The following is a 22,061-nucleotide window of genomic DNA, read 5'->3' on the forward strand; positions in this document are numbered from 1 at the left end:
AATAAAAGCCTTTACTTGTATTACAAAATCACTATCACAGCACTGCCAAGCAAACCAGCTTCCCTAGAGCACCAAAACAACAATAATAAACTACTACCACAACCAGCGATAAAGCAAACTGTATAAACCAAACATTGAACAGTGCAAACAGTGCCATAAAAAAAACCCCTAATTGTGTGTCCCCCTGGCATATTCTCCTTTCCCTTCCTTGTGTGTTTAGCATGCACCTGCCACAACTGCACAGCTGTGGAGACCTGCAGGAGTGTGTGTGTGTAGAGGGGGATGCATGCAGTGAAGAGGGGGTCAGCACAAGGCTGGAAGTATGCTGGGCCTAGATTTGCCCTGTCCAGCTGCTGCTAAGTACTGGTTGCATGGGCCACCCAACCACGGAATTGTCCATAGTGTTACTGGTATGCAGCGCATGGGTAACATGGAGGGGATTCAGGCCCTGGTGCAGGCATAGCAGGAGCCTGCACTCCGCAGCCTGCCTGTGCCTTTCCACTTGCTCTGAATCCTTCTCTCTGTGGTATTGCACCTGCTTGTTGGCCCTGTCCAGAATGTCAACTGTAAGTTCTTCACCGAAACAATTCTTCCTGTATCGGTCCATGACAGTACAGAGACCCAGGCTTCTGCTGGAGAACATGTGAACTGCTGAGGTACAGTGGCCAGAAGAGGTAGAGATAGGAGTGCCTGCAAGCAAACATGAAACAGAACTAAGCATGGTCTGAGTGATTCACAAAAGGTTCGGTGCATGAGTAAAAAAAAAAAAAAAAAATCTTTGCTGAATCGCAAGGACAAAAAAAAAAAGGATACTTTGTAAAACTGAACCTTCAGAGGAACTTTTCAGATCCTAGATGCTCTGTGGACATAAGAAATTAATACTTTGTAAATCAATGATAATTTTGCAGTTAGTCATAATACAATGATGGGTTATTTACAATGAAATTCAAGGACGTTTGGTGAGGTGCCAGCTATGCCCGTTTATACCATCCGTGACTTTAACCGCTAGGACGCACTGTCCCTTCGCGGCGGGCAGCCCGGGCTAGGCTGACGGATGCCCCAAGGTCCTAAACACCCGTGACTTTAACTGCTAGAGCTCAGAGCTCCTTCGCAGCGGGCAGTCAACACTGACTGACAGGTGCCCCAATGGCAGCACTAAGAGCCTCTCCACACCCGTGACTTTAACTGCTAGAGCTCAGAGCTCCTTCGCAGCGGGCAGGCAGGATTGACTGACAGGCGCCCCAAGAGTTTGCCCAGTGGAGGCAGCACAACTCAACGCTAGGCTGTTAGTATTCTCACCTAATGGCCAGGCTTTATAGCCAAAACGGCTGAGGTTCTTTAATTGTGTTGGCTGCTTTACAGTAAATCAGAGAAACAAGTCAGGCTTATGCACAAATGGTTACCAAAATTTATTAAACTAGATTCTAATCATGTGGTTACAAAATTGCTAGTGCCTACTTATTTAAATGTAGAGATGTTACACACACACAAACAAGTTACAAAACTGAAGCCACAATCCCAAAGAAAGAAAACAAAGTATAGAGCTCTATTTCAAAATATGTGTACACTAAAGATAGGAGATCAGGTGTGGGTGCTTCTTACCCTCCTTGCATCTCTCGATTCCAGCGGTGCCAAGCCAGGATCGGTCACTCAATTCCGCGGAAAGATGAATAAGGGACAAGGCTTAGGGACCCTCTTAGCTGCAGAAGCCTTGGGAGGCTGTCACTTATCTGACCAGCAGATAGATAGTGAAAAGCACTCAAAAATCATGGTGCTGTAGGTCCCCTACTTATACCTCTGTACTCCTTTATTCTCTTTCTCCTTTCTTATGCCAAATTGGGGCTGGTCTGTCTGGGCGACGCCAGCTCTCGCAAGAGTAGTTCACACTTGCAAGGGAGAGAAACAATAAGTTTCGACTACTGGACATTCCTTTTATTAGGGTAAATATTTTCCCACCTAGGATGTTGGTGTGTGTGCATCATGCTATTTAGTAGGGGCTAAGAGCCATGTCTGTCACAGCGCCTCTGCCTGCTGTGAGCCTAATCGTTGTATATGTTCCCAGAGGCACATTGTAGCAGCACACCTGTGCTTCTCACAGCTTCAAAGGCTGTGCTGGAATTTATGTTAAGTGCCCTGTTTTTTTTTTTTTTGTTTTGTTTTTTGGCTCCCGTGTGTTCCCAGCAATGCTGGTCTGAGAGGGGGGGCTGGCTGTCTGGCTACATTCCACCCCCTGATGCACCACACTACATCCCAGATTGCAAGGTGGCGGTGATGCCAGCACCTCTTGCCCTCCTTGGGGAAATCTAGAAATACCCAACAACCAAATTAGAGGATGAGGGTTCGCGGAATTGGTTAGGATCCCTTTTTAGCTCTAGGTATCTGATTTGTGTGGAGGAAAGAGCAGTTTGAATCAAACTCTTCATAATACATAAAGTTACACAAAAAACAATTACAATAATTAAAATGGTTAAAACAGTATTTACAATCGAATGTAAAAACGGGGAGAGGGAAAATCCCAAGTGTTGAGCTAACCATTGCATCCATGAGGTTTGTCCATTCTCAGCCACTGCATGTAAAATTTTAACTGCACCTTTAATAGCAACCACATCTTGCTCTATTTGCCCTGAATGATTTACATAAAAACAACAAGATTGGCTGATGACAGCACACACTCCTCCTTGCTGGGCTAGGGTAGCATCTAGTGCTATTCTGTTCTGCAGAGCATATCTGGCCACAGACTGAAGTTGTTCATTTAAAAGCCGTAATGCATCAGCAGTATGATTAAGAGCAATTTCCAATTGTCCAGAAACGTTTGCTATTGCCATCTCGAGCTCAGTTATATCTAACCAAGGTATAAGTGCACGTGTAAATCGGTGAAAACCAGAGGGCCATTCAATCAGGGGGTTGTAGGTGAACTTTCGTTTGGATCGGTGTATAAAACTTCCCAGATTTGTTATTCTGGGGGCATCAACATGAGGGTGTACTGTTAGTCCCTCGGGTACTGCATATCCCAGTGAACACCTTTCAGTCCAACCTACAGGCAGATATTTATATGCCTTGTCCCCACAAATAAAGAACAAGCCAGGTTCTTTACTAAGAATAGGTGAATAAGGTCCTCTGTGCCACCTGCCCCCCTCAGGTTTAGGTATGGGTTGGTGATATGGAACACAATATCCCATCTTAATGTTAGTACAGAGCAAAACTATTAACAAATCTTCTAAAATTTGATCTGAGCGAAAAAGTCCATTTTCATTACACTGATCTAATAAGGAATTAATAGATTTGATTAGTAATGGGTTATAAATGTGTCCGGAACTGGGAATAAAGAACAGTGATTGGTCATACCAATCTCTGCTTTCAGGGTATCTACTCATATTCAGGGGAACAATTGTGGCATTATATATTCTAAAAAGGGGTCTGTGTTCAAGTGTGCCGTTGATGGGACCTTTCCAACATTTTAAAGTCCTTTTGTCGTTCATGGGTGGGTAGGTAGTCCAATCCCCACTTCTTTTATCAAATACAATTGTATGGGCACATTGCTGCTTATCTAGACTACCCATTTGTATGTCACCCTGAGTTTCAAAACAAATAGGGTATACTTCTTTAGATGATCCCGTTACATATTCCACAGGCTGTCCCCAAACAGTGCGATGCCATTGTCCCACCTCCCCTGAGTCAGTGCGAGGGTTGTTGGTGTACCATGCTGCTCCCCACTGAAAGATGTTGCTTTTGTTCCACCAATCATTTAGGCTGAGTGGTACAAATTCAATTCCCAGTCCATTGGTTGAATTTAGCAGTAATCTACATTTCACTCTTCAGACATATAGCTCAAAGGCTTAACTCCAAAGTGGAAAAGATGAAAACACTGATTGATGTGCATTACAGTTCTGTAATCCATCTATTTAATAATTTCACATTCCCAAACTTCTCTGCATATGTTCTTTACTTACCATCATCCTGGTCGCCATCTTCACTTCTGCAGGAAATTTCAGCTGCCCACAGGGACAATGGAGGAACTAAGTAACAGCAAAGCAAAGTGACTTTCTAAAGAGTCGGCTGCACAAAATGAGCAAATACCAGATTTTAAAGGAGTTGTTTTCTGAAGTGCATTTCTCTTGCTTGATTCAGTTTCATTCCCGTCAGCTATCACCACAATGCAGTGAGTCGGCTATAACTGTCTGTGATACCACAGAGCAAGTCAAAGTAATTGTGACAGAGCTGCACAATTTGAACAGATAAAACTGAAATTGTTCAACCAAATTGTTGATGGAATGAGGAATGTTTCATATAGACTCAAAGCCCCAGGCTGTAAGGTGCTGATTGCCAGTTGCGTCTATGAGAGCTCAGTGTGCTGAACAGAGTTGCTTGAATTATTTTAATTAATTTTTTTTGCAACAAAAGAATTTACTTTTGACAAAAGGGAAATTTTTGTGGGAAAATTTCAGTTATCATTTTTTTCTGGTTTTCATTAATAAACAAAACCAACAAAGACAATCGACCCCTGAAAGCTAGATTTTTATTTATATATACATTCTGATTGTTTCTGTTTGCTTTTGACCACTGGGAACTTCAGTTTTCTGACAGAAACCTGAAGGACTCCATGACAAGTGCTGACACCACCAAAAAAATTTCATGTTTGTTGAATTTACTTGCAGAAATAAAAACACATTGCCTGACCAGCTCTAGTGCTAAGGAGCTTCAACTACCTTTGGGTCTAATCCAGCAAACTGATGAACGTTCCTCATGAGGTGTTAAACACCCTCAGCTCCTGTAACAGGGTTCACTTGCAGTTTGGGCACCTCCTGGTGGCTTCATCTGGGGATTAGCTCCATTCAAGTCAGACGCCCACTTCCGGCAGTTGTTCACACCACGTCACTCCTCCCTCTTTGCAATAACTCACCATACAAAGAATATGTAGGAAAGAAAACAGCACTGTGACAACTGGAAGTTTGAACTTCATCCTCAAGTTCACATTATTCTTGGTAATTAATCTCAATAATAAAACAATTTGATTGATAGGTTTTAAAATATAAAATTAGTAGCAGCTGTGTTCTCAATATTACACTTAATGTAATGCATCTGTTGCAAAATCTATGGAAATAACCTATTTTCTCATTATCATATTGTATTCTATATTGAAGGAATAGGATTAATATACCATGTAAAGTGTATCGTATGAGCAGCATGATCAGTAATACAGAAAAAATTGCAACCTTATATTGGAGCTTGGAACCTTTTTTGTTCACATTGACATACAGATAAAGCATTTACAGTCAAAACTGTTTTAAAGAAAGCAACAAATATTGTCTCATTATTAGAGGTTTCCTTTTTATTAAAGGTGGGGCAGAATTGTACTGCAAACAGTTGGCAGTATTTTAGGGTAATTTATTGAGGCAGGAAGTTGCCTGTTTGAGGTAGTCTCTTGTAGTGGTATCATTGTTCTATACCATGCTACCTCAAGGACACTGAATATGTATCCTTAGCATTTCTTCATCATCTTGTACTTCTTACTGAATACACTACAATATAGCACTTACATCTTATGCTATAGCACAAAGAAAGCAATGTAATACAGAGTGAACCTGCTGTAGACTTTTATAAATAGAGTATTTTCCTCCCATGCTATTTTCACTACCTCTCCTCTCCGGCAAGACTGATACCACCATTAGCCTCCCTATCACTCAGGCCAGTAATCTGATTGTTATCTTTGAAACCTCCTTCTCCTTCACTCCCCATATCCAGTGCTTCTGATCATAGAATCATAGAATATCAGGGTTGGAAGTGACCTCAGGAGGTCATCTAGTCCAACCCCCTGCTCAAAGCAGGACCGATCCCCGACTAAATCATCCCAGCCAGGGCTTTGTGAAGCCTGACCTTAAAAACTTCTAGGGAAGGAGATTCCACCACCTCCCTAGGTAACGCATTCCAGTGTTTCACCACCCTCATAGTGAAAAAGTTTTTCGTAATATTCAACCTAAATCTCCCCCACTGCAACTTGAGACCATTACTCCTTGTTCTGTCTTCTGCTACCACTGAGAACAGTCTAGAGCCATCCTCTTTGGAACCCCCTTTCAGGTAGTTGAAAGCAGCTATCAAATCCCCCCTCATTCTTCTCTTCTGAAGACTAAACATCCCCAGTTCCCTCAGCCTCTCCTCATAAGTCATGTGTTCCAGTCCCCTAATCATTTTTGTGGCCCTCCACTGGACTCTTTCCAATTTTTCCACATCCTTCTTGTAGTGTGGGGCCCAAAACTGGACACAGTACTCCAGATGAGGCCTCACCAATGTCGAATAGAGGGGAATGATCACATACCTCGATCTGCTGGCAATGCCCCTACTTATACATCCCAAAATGCCATTGGCCTTCTTGGCAACAAGGGCACACTGTTGACTCATATCCAACTTCTCGTCCACTGTAACCCCTAGGTCCTTTTCTGCAGAACTGCTGCCGAGCCATTCGGTCCCTAGTGTGTAGCGGTGCATTGGATTCTTCCGTCCTAAGTGCAGGACTCTGCACTTGTCCTTGTTGAACCTCATCAGATTTCTTTTGGCCCAATTATCCAATTTGTCTAGGTCCCTCTGTATCCTATCCCTACCCTCCAGCGTATCTACCACTCCTCCCAGTTTAGTGTCATCTGCAAACTTGCTGAGGGTGCAATCCATGTCATCCTCCAGATCATTTATGAAGATATTGAACAAAACCAGCCCCAGGACCGACCCCTGGGGCACTCCACTTGATACCGGCTGCCAACTAGACATGGAGCCATTGATCACTACCCGTTGAGCCCGACAATCTAGCCAGCTTTCTATCCACCTTTTAGTCCATTCATCCAGCCCATACTTCTTTAACTTGCTGGAAAGAATACTGTGGGAGACCGTGTCAAAAGCTTTGCTAAAGTCAAGGAACAACACGTCCACTGCTTTCCCTTCATCCCAGAACCAGTTATCTCGTCATAGAAGGCAATTAGATTAGTCAGGCATGACTTGCCCTTGGTGAATCCATGCTGACTGTTCCTGATCACTTTCCTCTCCTCTAAGTGCTTCAGAATTGATTCCTTGAGGACCTGCTCCATGATTTTTCCGGGGACTGAGGTGAGGCTGACTGGCCTGTAGTTCCCAGGATCCTCCTTCTTCCCTTTTTTAAAGATGGGCACTACATTAGCCTTTTTCCATTCATCCGGGACCTTGCCCAGTCGCCATGAGTTTTCAAAGATAATGGCCAATGGCTCTGCAATCACATCCGCCAACTCCTTTAGCACTCTCGGATGCAACGCATCCGGCCCCATGGACTTGTGTTCATCCAGCTTGTCTAAATAGTCCCAAACCACTTCTTTCTCCACTGAGGGCTGGTCACCTTCTCCCCATGCTGTGCTGCCCAGTGCAGTAGTCTGGGAGCTGACCTTGTTCGTGAAGACAGAGACAAAAAAAGCATTGAGTACATTAGCTTTTTCCACATCCTCTGTCACTAGGTTGCCTCCCTCATTCAGTAAGGGGCCCACACTTTCCTTGACTTTCTCCTTGTTGCTAACATACCTGAAGAAACCCTTCTTGTTACTCTTAACATCGCTTGCTAGCTGCAACTCCAGATGTGATTTGGCCTTCCTGATTTCACTCCTGCAAGCCCGAGCAATATTTTTATACTCATCCCTGGTCATTTGTCCAATCTTCCACTTCTTTTAAGCTTCTTTTTTGTATTTAAGAGCAGCAAGGATTTCACTGTTAAGCCAAGCTGGTCGCCTGCCATATTTACTATTCTTTCTACACATTGGGATGGTTTGTCCCTGTAACCTCAATAAGGATTCTTTAAAATACAGCCAGCTCTCCTGGACTCCTTTCCCCCTCATGTTATTCTCCCAGGGGATCTTGCCCATCAGTTCCCTGAGGGAGTCAAAGTCTGCTTTCTCCCAGGGTCTGTATTCTGCTGCTCTCCTTTCTTCCTTGTGTCAGGATCCTGAACTTGACCATCTCATGGTCACTGCCTCCCAGGTTCCCATCCACTTTTGCTTCCCCTACTAATTCTTCCCGGTTTGTGAGCAGCAGGTCAAGAAGAGCTCTGCCCCTAGTTGGTTCCTCCAGCACTTGCACCAGGAAATTGTCCCCTACATTTTCCAAAAACTTCCTGGATTGCCTGTGCACTGCTGTATTGCTCTCTCAGCAGATATCAGGGTGATTGAAGTCTCCCATGAGAACCAGGGCCTGCGATCTAGTAACTTCTGAGAGTTGCCGGAAGAAAGCCTCGTCCACCTCATCCCCCTGGTCTGGTGGTCGATAGTAGACTCCCACCACGACATCAACTACTGTTGCTTCTTTCTGGATATTATTGAAAAAAATCCATCTTTTGCTTTCTTTCATGATGCTCTAACCACGCTCCCACACCCTTATCAACTCCCACCTGTTGACGACTGCAATCTCCTCCTCCTAACCTCACCACCTACAGATCCCCATTGTGCTGCTGATCATCAGGCTCAAACTTTTTGTCCTTACTTTCAAGCTCTTACAGCATATAGCCCCTTGTGACATCCCTCAGGGTACAATCTGGACTGTTGAACCGTTGTGTCCCTTTAACCCTCCAGCCCAGGGTGCCTTTCACACTGCTTTGCTAACGACAAGCAGCCTCTCAATGCTCTGCCCACACACAGCCATTAGCATTTAAAGTCATTCCTAGCAAAGTTACATTAATGCTCTCCCAGCCACTCCTGAACTACATACAGGGCAACACCTGCAAATTCCCCAATCCTGGCTTTGCATCCCAGGAATGTGCATCTTATACTGCTCAGTAGACCCCTGTGCAGCATAAGCTCATATTGGTCTGACATTCCAAACGGTAATGTTTAGATGCACCAGCCTTGTTGGTTCAAGTGGAGTCCTGAAGCACTTCAATACAAATATTCACTGGATTAGGTAAAAGAATAAAAAGTTTAGTAACTATAGAAAAATGTATTTGAAGTGATTATAAGTGATAAAGGCATAAAAGTCAGAACTGGTTACACAGGGGATAAAACCGCAAACTAATTCCTAAACTTTACCAAGCTAAATAAGATTTGAAATCAAAAAGGTTTCTCTCACCCAAAAACTTTCAGCAGTCTATACTAACTGGAAAGACTACCGATGAGGACCACTCCCCTCAATCCAATGATGGTCCTATTGTCTTTCAAGTTATCTCACTGCTGTAAGTAGAGATGGGGGAGGAGAGGTGACGAGGTGGTCACTGTCTCTCTTTTTAATACTCTGACCCTTTGTACTGGAAAAGTCTTTGCTGGGTCATAGGGTCAGCAGTTCCATTGCCAGCTGTCCTTCAGATGAATTGTAAATACTTTGTTTACAACTCCCCTGCTGGTGAATCTCCAATTAAACAGTTAGTGATGAAGGCCAAACTTAATTTCCAATAATGCGGAAATTGCAGATCCTCCAGTATTAGGGTTCCACCGCAATTTTGATTTTGATTAGCTTACTTTGCACAGTCCACAATTTTGCATACATTTTGACAATTGCAACGCACACTTTTTTCCCCATTAGTGCAGTAGAACCTCATTTATCTGAGCTGACAGCAGCTGGGGCTCAGGCTGCCAGCCCCGTGCATGCAGTGCTTGGACTGTCAGCCCTGGGCATTGATGACTACAATATAGTTGCAGAAAAATGTCTGGTTATTAAAAAAATTAGCAGGCATAACATAATACTTGAGTGTTTATATTGTTCCAGAAAACTTTTCTTAAACAAATAAGTCTTCTCTGGCTTTTCCAAATTACCACAATTAATAAAGGTCAATTATTACTTTTCTTCAATTTTCCATATCTTGTCCGCAACTCAGCTGCAATTATTTGACAATCATCCCGTGATTCAAGTAGGATCTTAGTAATGACTCTTTAGCATCCTGCTGACGTGAAAATGTGTCTTTGTCTCTGAAAAATGAGTTTGAGCCTGCTTTTCTAACTTTGTAACATGTTACTGTAAAATCATTGCTATACAGTAGTCTCATAACTTTACATACAAAGTTGCCACACACATTTTACCAAGATAATAATGTTCAGCAGTTTATGAGTTTTCAAATGATACCACATGAGGTATACTTTGTACACACAAGGCATACTTTGTACAAGATATATCAAAACCATATAAAAGTGGTGAACATGGAGAATAGAGTATCCCGTGGGGCACAGTGTGTCACAAACCTGCCTAAATATCTCACCTGATCTTCCTCTGATTTCTTGCCTGTACCCTCTGCTTTGCCCATCTGATACCCCTTTTGTCTGTTTTTCAACAGCGCTTCCATCCCTCCCTCCATCCTGCCCCATATGCTTGGCATACCTTTTTGAAATCCATTTGTCAAACCTCCATCCTTGATCCATTCAAATCAATACTTAAGACTCTACCATCTCCCATAATCCCACCCACCCAACCCACCTTTTTTGGACTAGTACATATTTGTGTGCCTAACTTGAGTAACTATATCCTCATATATTGGTAACATGAGTCTTTTCTGACCACCTCTTTTCCTGGTGTATGTTATAGTCTCATTTGTGTGACAGATCTACCACTTACACAGCAAGGTCTTTGGAGTAAAGACTTGTCATTTACACCTTTTCTGTGAAGTTCTGAGCTCACTGTGGACGCTTTGAAATAATAACTAATAATAATTATAATATGTTCTTTTAAATACTTACTTGGGTTGTTACTAGAAACCTCAGCAGTAACTGAAAACCATAAATATATTTTTAAAGGTAACAGGGAAAAAATGCCAACCAGAAAAATAAGCCAAGTTAATATGTAGAAAGAAAACCCTGGTCTGAGAAATAAGTGTGTTCTAGGGAGTTAGTAGCTTTGAAATAATGCAAGACCCTACTGCTTCTGCTTATATTTTGTTGCTGTTACAAATTTGGGGAGAGGTTTAAAAGGATTTTGACACCTTTTGGCTGGTTGCATTAATTATTTCCAGGAGCAAGCCAGAAAATGAGAGCGTAGATCTGAGCTAATGGCATGGCTTGATTCTCCAGAGTGTGGGATGATCTCAGCTACAGGGAGATAAATCCAGAGTCACTCCATCAAACACTTTGTAGTCACTTAGATTTACAGCCTGGAGTGTTTGTTACTCAAACATCTGAGCAATGTGCTGAGAGAGACATAATATCTTGTCTCATTGTTTTCTTTTCCTCTCCTATTTGTTGTATTCATTGATTGTCTCTTGTCTTATACTTAGATTGTACACTTCTTGGGGCAGGGACTGTCTGTTTTTATGTGTTTGCATAGTGTGTAGCACAGTGGGGTCCTGTTTCATGATTAGGGTCCCTGGGTACTACCACAATACAAATAATAAACAATAATCATCATCATAATGGGCCTGATTCAGCAGTGTATAATTTCTATTTTAAGATGGTGTAACTCCATGGATTTCAGCCTAACATGTGATACTCCATTGATCTCAATGGCATAACAATGAATATAAACCAAAAGTAACACAGTAGTGAATCAAGTCTAATAGCCATAGTGGCACATTATATCTCTCCTTTGTCAAACGGAACGTTTGTTCCAGACAATGGACAGATTACATGGAGTATTTGTACAGTGTCCAGTGCAACAGGGCCTATAACAGTTGAGGCTTCTACAATAAAAACGTTAAATACCACGGCTACTATTAATAACAGTATCTCCTTAAAATGGTTTCTTTCTTCTTGCCAGAACCTCACACCTTCTCCTGGGTGTTACCTTACTTACTGTAGCATTCCAGGATAAACACAAAAATAAAATGATCGCCATTGATAAAGAAACAGGTATTTGATCCAGCTGAGCCTGGCTCTGGCTTCCTTTATAATTGTGATTTCCATTGAGTAAGAAATGCTTGTGTTTTCACTGCAGAATGAAGATGTGGAAGTCCTGAATTCTGTGTATGGAAAGAACGTGATTAAACTCCTTCGCATTAGAAGAGATGGCAAGAAACACTTCATTAAAGAAGTGGAAGCTTGCGTACATATTAGACTGAATTCTGTCAATGAGTACTTGCATGGAGACAATTCTGCTGTTATCCCTACTGACACCATAAAGAACATCGTCTTAGCTTTGGCAAAATGCAAAGGGGTATTTTTAAATGATTTTATTTAGTATTGTACTGACTGGTATTTATGATGCTGTCCAAGATTTATTTGGAAGTGGTCATTGTACTTACTTTTCTATTGTCAACATATTTCAAAAGATCCTCTCTCCTCTTTCATTGCCTATTCTATCCCCTTCCAAAGCTCACCCAGGTCGAGAAGCTCTTTTCCAGGCAAAAATTGAAGAGAGGTTGGCTGAATGCAAAATTCCTACTCCCTTTCATATGTTTTTCTTGCTTTCTGCTTTCCAGTTTGGCACTGAAGCTCCCTTCAAGATTTTGAACTGGATCTTTCCTTTTTCCAGTACTAATTTTTCATATACAACATTGACTTTGTCATGTGGTATGTGGTACACAAGTGTGGATAATTTTTATTTTATACGTGGAAGACATTTTTAGGTTTGGTTGATACCCTCTCCCCCATCATGAATCTTTTTTGCATTTGGACCCCTTAGATCTGATACCCCTGAACTTTGGAAAAGTATGAATCCAATTCTGAATCTTAAACTTGGAATTTGGGTCCCTCTTCAGTTTTCTGGTGCAGTCTTTTGTCTGACAAAGCCAGCACTGTTCTCACACCTGTCTTCAGGTACCTTTTGTAGTAGGACAGCTGTTCACTCTTTAATAATAAATAAATAATAATAATACCTAGCTCTTATATAATGCTTTCCATAAGCAGATCTTAAAAAGCTTTACAAAGAAAATAAGTATCATTACCCCCAGTTCAGTGGCTTCAGCTGTTCTTTTAATCTGCTAATTCCATATAGCCTAATTATACCACACTATGGACCAAATTCTCAGTCTCATTATGAAATCCCATCTTTACCCTTCAGTGTTCTTCAGTTTTTATTGTTCAATGAGACCACCTACCAGGAAGGTTCTGATATTACATTTTCTAAGGATCAGGTACCAGTGGTGGATTCTCTCAATCCAGTCATTCTACTCTGCCCTCTCCTTTCCTTTGTGTGGGTGATACTATACCTAAGGAAAAAGGGATCTCTGATGAATGTGACTCTTTAGCTCCTATTGTAGTTTACAGTGCATGCTGACCAGGTGGTTAGAAAGACAGTCTTTATAAACTCAGAATTGAATGGCATCCATATCAGCCACAACATCTATTTTCACTCAAAATATTTACAGTGATCCAGACAAACTGTGCATGTTATATTCTGTATGCCAATATACATTAGATAATTGGTGCTCCCTAATGTGTTATTTGTTTTCTTAGATCCAAACTATAGAACAATTTGCCCTGGATATCTGCAATCACTTCCTTTCATCATACTGTCATGTGGTGTACGTCAAGGCCTATGTTCAAGAGGTACCATGGCGGCGTCTAGAAAAGGTATATAAAAATACGAGGACTGTCAAACGATTAAAAAAAATGAATCATGTTAAACAATAATAGAATACCATTTATTTAAATGTTTTTGGATGTTTTCTACATTTTAAAATATATTAACTTCGATTACAACACAGAATACAAAGTGTACAGTGCTCACTTTATATTTATTTTTTATTACAAGTATTTGCACTGTAAAAAAAGAAAAAAAAAGTATTTTTCAATTCACCTAATACAAGTACTGAAGTGCAATCTCTTTATAATGAAAGTTGAAGTTACAAACATAGAATTATGTTAAAAAAACTGCATTAAAAATAAAACAATGTAAAATTTTAGAGCCTGCAAGTCCACTCAGTCCTACTTCTTGTTCAGCCAATCGCTCAGACAAACAAGTTTGTTTACATTTGGAGGAGATAATGCTGCCCGCTTTTTTTTTACAATGTCACCTGAAAGTGAGGGCAGGCGTTCTCATGGTACTGTTGTACCTGGCGTCACAAGATATTTACGTGTCAGATGCGCTAAAGATTCATGTGTCCCTTCATGCCTCAACCACCATTCTAGGGGATATGCGTCCATGCTGATGACAGGTTCTGCTCAATAACAATCCAAAGCAGTGTGGACCGACTCACGTTCATTTTCATTATCTGAGTCAGATGCCACCAGCAGAAGGTTGATTTTCTTTTTTGGTTGTTCGGGTTCTGTAGTTTCTGCATTGGAGTGTTGCTCTTTTAAGACTTCTGAAACCGTGCTCCACACCTCGTCCCTCTCAGATTTTGGAAGGCACTTCAGATTCTTAAACCTTGGGTGGAGTGCTGTAGCTATCTTTAGAAATCTCACATTGGTACCATCTTTGCGTTTTTGTCAAATCTGCAGTGAAAGTGTTTTTAAAATGAACAATATATGCTGGGTCAGAATCCAAAACTGCTGTAACATGAAATATATGGCAGAATGCAGGTAAAACAGAGCAGGGGACATACAATTCTCCCCCAAGGAGTTCAGTCACAAATTTAATTAACGCATTATTTTTTTTAATGAGCGTCATCAGCATGGAAGCATGTCTTCTGGAATGGTGGCCAAAGCATGAAGGGGCATAAGAATGCTTAGCATATCTGGCATGTAAATACCTTGCAATGCCGGCTATAAAAGTGCCATGCAAATGCCTGTTCTCACTTTCAGGTGACATTGTAAACAAGAAGTGGGCAGCATTATCTCCTGCAAATGTAAACAAACTTGTTTGTCTGAGTGATTGGCTGAACAAGAAGTAGGACTGAATGGATTTGCAGGCTCCGAAGTTTTACATTGTTTTATTTTTGAGTGCAGTTATGTAGCCAAAAAAGAGAAAGAAAAAAAATCTACTTTTTACGTTGCACTTTCATGACAAAGAGATTGCACTACACTACTTGTATGAGGTGAATTGAAATATACTATTTCTTTTGTTTATCATTTTTTACAGTGCAGATATTTGTAATAAAAAATAATATGCACTTTGATTTCAATTGCAACACAGAATACAATATATATAAAAATGTAGAAGAACATCCAAAATATTTAATACATTTCAATTGGTATTCTATTGTTTAAAAGTGCAATTAAAACTGCAATTAATTGAGATTAATTTTTTTAATCATGATTAATTTTTTTGAGTTAATCGTGTGATTTAACTGTGACTAATCGACATCCCTAAACATTACTAGTGTGTTTTTCTGGATGTTTCTTTCTCAGTTCATTTTTTAAAAGTTATATTACAATGCATTACAGTTTTACTTACAACTGTGTTTTAAATCTGTAGAATGGAATTCCCCATGTCCATTCCTTTATCTGTGTTCCTGAAGGAATTCGCTTTTGTGAAGCTGAACAGTGTCAGAATGGTGAGAAAATAATTGCTAATTTTCCTTCAGCATCATTACTCCTTCCTTAATGTCTCTATTGATTAAAGACAAACACAGGTTTAGAGATAGCTGCAGGAGTTAAAGGCTTGGAACATTATCAAAGATTCTCCACACTGCTAAAACAAAGAAAGGGGCACCCTTAAAGTTTTTAAAATGGGTTTGATCCTTTGTCCTTGCTCATTGAATCATGGGTGAGCAGAATCCAGCCTTATATTTATAGAGTTCTCCTAAACACGTAATAATTACAGTTGTTCACAAAGCATTACTATTACATAAACTCACAGGACTGAACTGGCTTCTGAAAATGCCCTGCTTCAACTAATACATTGTAGTATAGCCTATAGTCTGAATATTAATGTTACTCTAGCAGTCAGTACACTCCTAAAGACATAGTATTTTAGTCCAACTGCCTAATTTACAGTAACACTGCAAAACCCCTAGAATATGCTTTGGCTTTGCTTCTAAAAAGATTGAATTTCTGCATTACAAATTAGGCCAAGCTGTTAGAGGACCTCAGCCTAACCTCTAAAATTGCACTCACATCTCTGTGCAAGCAATTTTTCATGTCTAAACACTAAAGTGTGTGTGTGCAAATTCTGAATTCCTTGCATAACCAAAACTCCCACTGAGTTCAGTGAGAGTTTAGGAGTGTTCAAGTACTGTAGGATTTAAAGCTGCACCTACATATGTAAACTAGCATGTTAGATGTCTAGCTACCAATTTGAATCTACAAATTCCACCTCATTGCTCTGACTGCCAGCAAGAATGCCAGTTAGATCCAAATTTTGTTTTATGTAACATGAGGATGTAATGCCAGGAACTGGACTGAGATCACTACAGTGTTAAGCACAATGGGACTAGAGTTTCTAGGCACTGCTGAGATAGAAATAGTAACAATAGGCTCCTTGGTACTGAACAATCATCAGATAGTAACAACTTTTAATTGCTACTGACTGAGGCTGTATTCAAATTCATAATCTAGAGATGAAAGGTTCTGTAGCTCATAACCAGTCTTATGACCCTTCCAGTCCCCTTTCTGGTTCACAGGGTTGTTAGAATTGGAAGGCACTTCTATGGGTTATCTAGCATGTCTCCTGGTATCTTGGCACAACTCATTTCCTTTGTGAACAGCAAAAAGCTCTGAAAGGATCATTCTGAGTGTTTTTTCTAATATTTCTACCAGTAGAACAGGCAGCATCAGACACAAATTTCCAGTGAATTTTGGCCTGAGTTTTCTATAGGTAGAGATGTTTTATGATCCCAAGACATTTAACCAAAACCACATTTTTGGCAGCATGAGCAACTCGGACTTGGGTTTCCACATCCTTTCTTAACTTTTACAAGGAAATTAAAAAAGAAACCTGAATGAAATTAAAGAGTTTATACCATTTTCTGGAAAAGCTCCTGCTTTTAATACACTGATAGTATCTCATATTTTTCAGTGTCTAAAGACTCATCACCAAATCTTGTACACCACATGCATAAAAGCTGTGAATGTTTGTGTGAGGGAGCAGTCTGTCCCTTAAGGATCGTGGTGCCTACGGGGTCAGTCCATCTCTGTTACGTGGCATTGCCTTTTAAGATTTTGAATGGTCCAAAGTATATATAAGGACCTAGGAGACATTGATAGAGCAGAAACAGTGCCAGGAATAAATAGTGCTTGGGAGGAAATGCCATCATGCTGCTTTTAGGGGTGCAAGAGCCTTGCAGAGTGGGTGGGGCAAATCATTTCACACAACCAATTGGGGATGAACTGGGAGAAAGGAACCAGCATAAATTCTGCCTCCTCCCTCATAGGAGGGCAGATAGCAGATGGAGAAGGCTGACCTGCTGAACACACTGAGCCTGAGGACTAATTGGGGGAAAAAGAGGCCAGCTGATGAAGAACCTGGCTAGGGCTCTACAGCTGGCTAAAGTACAACCAAGCCCCAAGGAGGAGAGTGGGAACTCATGTTTAAGGAGAGATGGAGGGACTGGCTACCTCATGTGAGCCAGGGCCTGAATGAGCTCTTCCCCGTCATCTATTAATGAACTGGGGAAAGTACTTCAGAAGCAGATGGCACTTGCATAGATACACCTATTGTGTCTAGGTGATCAGCAGACATACTGGCTTTGCCAAAGTGATCAGTTTTGGCTGTTCTGGGTTAAAATTCACTGTAGTCTTGAGTGAAGGGGTAATGAAATGTTATCCTTATTGTACGACTAAAGGGCAGCAGAACTGAACTCAACATGCCTCAGTTGAGGGGACCCCTTACTTGCACTTCACTCACAAGCAGGAGGTAGTGATGCCAAATCCAAGTGAAAGTGAGCGGGTGATGGGATAACTGGTGGTGGTGCAGACTTTGTTTAAAGAGTCCTAGATACCATTTGATCCTTTCCCTCTGGTGTTTAAAGACAGAGCTGATCAAACTCAAATTAGAGTCTGTGTTTCTGTTCAATGATCACTAGAATTGAAATCACTGATCAGTTTTGGGGGCCGAGCCTTAGACCTGGTGTGGGGATAGTGTTGTAATTAAAGATAACACAGAGGATGCAGCAGAAGTGAGGTTCCCCACCACACACTGATACCACTAAGAACTGGGCTAAGCAGTGTAACCTCAGAACACTACATCGCAGCTAGTGGAAGAGATGCGAGCAGCAAGCAGAAGCAGGGACTGTGGTGTGCAGCAGTAAATGTGGTGGCCATCAGGAGCAGCAATGGTGAGCAGTGGCAGCAGCAGAGGCATTGCTTGACACCCACTGCCTTTCTGGGGTGGGAGGTGAATCCTGGTGAATGCACCCCTGAATTTGGGGATGTTACTGATTTTGGATGACCAGCCATGAGCAGCGTGCAGCAGAGGGAAAGGGGAGTAGTGTGTTAAAGGGACAGTTGTCAGAATTTCACAAAGCAAGGTCTGAAACTGAGGCAAAGGACACTGCCCACAATACTGTTTAAATACATACACAACACAATTTACATACGGCGTGCATACTTCTGAATCTTTGTTGTTGTTTTTCCCCAAATTAATACTACGTTCCCTGTTCCTTTTAATAAAAGTTTCCTTTTGTTATACGCAGACATAGTACTTGCGAGTGGGGAAGTATTATCTCTTAGAAGAACCCAGGTATGGCGTTTAGTTTTCCCAGATTTCTGGGTGAGTGCTCGAGACAGTTCTGTTTTGTAATGTTAACAGGAACCCCTAGATATTGAACCTGGCCCTTGTTGCTGTTGCCTGGCAGAAGGGTTACATTTACAAGCCAGCTCCAAGCAGGAGAGCGGAGGATTCCTGTTTTGAGAAAGTAACCGTCTGAAGCACAACCCCAGGTCCTCAAAGGGGGTGGGGGGGGGGGGAGGGACTCTTGAACAAGGACAAGATCTGACCAGGACTCTTACATGAACCCAGAGTGGGATGACTTATGGTGACTAGTGAAGTAAGTTACAGTCTGTAGAAAGACTTAATAAATTAGATCCCAGGATGGGGGTACATGTTTTGAACCAACCCAGGTTTGTATAATTGATTGAAAGAACCTGAAGGGGTGCTGAGTGCATTGCACCTGCAGGGCCACAAAAGGTCATGCTGAAGGGAACACCCGATGAGAGTTTGCAAACAAAAAGCATGTACCAGAACTCACCAAAATGACTTACCTTCAATTTTCAGTCTCGCTATCATGCAGCCCTTTAATAATTTTCTCTGGATTTCCTGCATAGGAGAAGAGTAACATCAGAGATGATTTTCAACCATTTCCTTTTTACTTTCTTGCAAGATAATTGTCTCTAACTTTAATGTTCCTCCTACACACCTATTAACTAGACTTTGAAATTTACCTCTCAGGCAACCCTTACATTTCACCCTTTCACTCTGCTAGTAAAAAGAGCTCTGTGAGAATTAATATAATCATCATAAGCATATTTCATTATCAACTTATCGAATGTTAACAAGCACAGAGCTACTGTGAGTCAATAAAGGTCTTGGTTAATTTAATTGATTCAATATCTGGCAACTGAAAAGAAAACATAAAAATTATATATACTGATAGCATAAAATAAGGTATTTTATCTTTCGATAAACATCGCATAGGTGCTCGGTCACGCATTGTAATGAGCTTAAGACAGTGGTCCCTAAACTTTTGAGGGTTGCACCCCCCTTATCCTATTAGTGCCCCCCACCCTGACCCCTCCGGAGCCAGGCCGGGGGGGGACCACGGACAGGAGTACGGGGTCTGAGGCTGGGGCCGGGCCATGGCGCCAGGGGTGGAGGCAGGAGCGGAGCCGCAGCTGGGGTCTGGCATCCAGGCCCGTGGGCATCCTGGTCTTGGCCCCAGACCTGGAACAGAGCTGCGGCCAGCGGCTGAGGCTGGTGCAGGGCCGGGAGCAGAGCTGCACTAAGGCTGGGGACAGGGTCAGGTGCAGGGCTGGGAGAGGGGGATGCAATTGGGGGCAGGACCAGAGGAGAGGTGGAAGTGGGGAGGGACTGGGTGGCGCTCCCTCCCCACCCCTTGTGGGAACTGGTCTGGGCCCCGCTGGGTGCCCCCCAACATTCCAACATGCCCCTTTGGGGGGCACACCCCACAGTTTGGGGTCCTCTGGCTTAAGACAATAGATATATAAAATATATCTATATACCAGGTTACAGGGGAGCTCCTTAAACTGAGGCAGTGATACTTGACAGTAAGATACATACATTAGGAGTTTCATTGCTCATGCCTCCAGTGTATGACGACTTACACAGCACTGACTAAACTCCTCAAGTCCTGTCCCAGCATGCATAAGGCTCTGTATGAAACCTGGGAAGTATTACTGAGGGCAGTCTTTTCTTTAATTGCTCCAATGTCCTGGTAAGAAATAGAGGGGAATCCCCTGGAAATTAGAGATACAACTCCTTAGACAAGTTTAAAACAACAACAAAAATAATGCAAAGAATAAAAATGAGAGGAAATCTGTATCTGCAAAATAAAATGTGACTATTATTTCAGATGGGGCAATCCATTTTAAGTATCTCCTGTATCAAGTGGCCAATTTTTTAAAATTAAGAAATCCTATTACAGGCTATTCTTTAAATATTGTCTTATAATGGCAAGAGCTCATACAAGTAAGGAAGAGTGAATCGGACCCTATTCTGGCTTGCACATTATCATCAGAATTGTTAACTAAGACCCAGCTGCAGAATCTACGTTATTAAAAAATTCACAGTCAGAAAGAACACAGCTTGCCTTTCAGATTCCACACAAAGCTGGCAGCTAGGAAATGCTCTTTTTCAACTGACCAAATGTAGTGTCAAAATCACTGACAGAGAATAAGTATGAAAATTCAGTATCAGAAGATTCTTTTTCCTAATTAAAATATCAAATTTTAGTAAAAAATTTTTTTGTTTGTTTTCAGCAAAAAGTTTTCAACAAAAACAAAAAATTTTGTATGGAAAGCAGATACTTTTCATGAAAAATTTTGTTTTGACAAAACCTCAATCTTCTGTCAAAAAACAGTGTTGATGGAAAACTTTCAACCATCCCTACTCATGATGCCATTTTTATACAATCACTTTTCAGAGCATAAGCACCTTGAAAGACTATATTTCCTGGACAATCTCCTGAGCCAGCAGAAGGAAGTTTATCTTTATCTGATGTAGATGAATAGACTCCCTTTTGGACCTGTACAGTCTCAGTTTTGGAGAAATCTTGGTGTAGTCATAAGGCTGGTTTCACATGCCATACAGACGTGATATTGCTATGTATGTGGGGCATGTGTTTTTCCAATGCTTAAAAAAATGAAATACTTCTCAACCATCACTAGTGATAACTCTCAAGTATCCTAATAGAAAGATTTGTGACACATCAACTATTCACACACATGAAACAGGTTTGATTGTTACCTGGGACCAAACCAAAAAACTAGCTTCTCTTGCTCAGAAGAATTCTTCATTGCATAGAGAAACAAAAGTTAAATTTTCAGTTATCAGTGTAACCCAAAGGATTAGACACATGACATTTCCCAGTGTGATAATCCAAAAGAGCGTCTCAAATAAAAAGTCAAGAATTCTTCTGGTTGTTATTCAGAAGAAAGCTGTGATCCTCACAATGCTACAGGGACCTGCAGTAGTAAGTTTTAGATGTAGCGGTCAAAACTGAAAGTACCTACTGTCAACTTGAAGCTGCGGGTACAAAAAACAGTGTCTGCAAGTTATCCAAACTGCAAGAGTTCACAGTGGCTGCTTGCCCACAAATCTACCACATGCAGAACTCACACGGAGATAGATGTGAAAGGGTTCCAGTCTATATATAGCAGATTTCCTACAATACTCCCTGTTATTACATAGGAAAAAACTGACCTCATCGTTCTCTTAGGCCACATCACTTATGGCTCAATTCAGTTCCCACTGAAGTCAATGGGAGTCCTTCCATTGCCTTCAATAAGCGCTGAAACAAGTCCTAGCTCTGTCTAAGTCTTTGTTTACATTACAAAGTTAGGTCAACATTAGCCCCCTTACATCAACCTATTTGTTCATGTGTCTACACTAAAATTTGTCTCCCATTGACATAAGCATTCCATTACAGCAATGCAGTAAAACCATCTCCCTGAGCAGCATGAACCATGGTCATGCAGTGTGAGTGTAGACACTATGTGACCTGGGTCAACCCTAACAATTCTCCAGCAGCTGTCCCACAACGCCTTATTCCCTGCGACACAGACTACTTTGGTCACAGTTGTGAACTCCACTGCCTATGTATCATAGAGACTGGAAGCCGCCCCCACTTCATGTATTTTTGAAATGCC

The 22,061-nt window shown here is 41.4% G+C and overlaps 1 protein-coding gene across 1 annotated transcript in view; it reads left to right on the forward strand.

Annotated features, from left to right (window-relative positions):
• LOC102932244 (uricase) overlaps positions 1 to 22,061 on the forward strand; it is a 37,821-nt gene that overhangs the window by 7,739 nt on the left and 8,021 nt on the right. The window contains exons 2-4 of the mRNA XM_007068767.4: positions 11,851 to 12,069; positions 13,311 to 13,427; positions 15,214 to 15,292. Of these exons, the coding sequence (XP_007068829.2) occupies positions 11,851 to 12,069; positions 13,311 to 13,427; positions 15,214 to 15,292 (415 nt within the window). The remainder of the gene's footprint in view (positions 1 to 11,850; positions 12,070 to 13,310; positions 13,428 to 15,213; positions 15,293 to 22,061) is intronic.

The sequence above is a fragment of the Chelonia mydas genome, chromosome 8 (assembly GCF_015237465.2).
Source record: "Chelonia mydas isolate rCheMyd1 chromosome 8, rCheMyd1.pri.v2, whole genome shotgun sequence".
Lineage (NCBI taxonomy): Eukaryota > Metazoa > Chordata > Testudines > Cheloniidae > Chelonia > Chelonia mydas.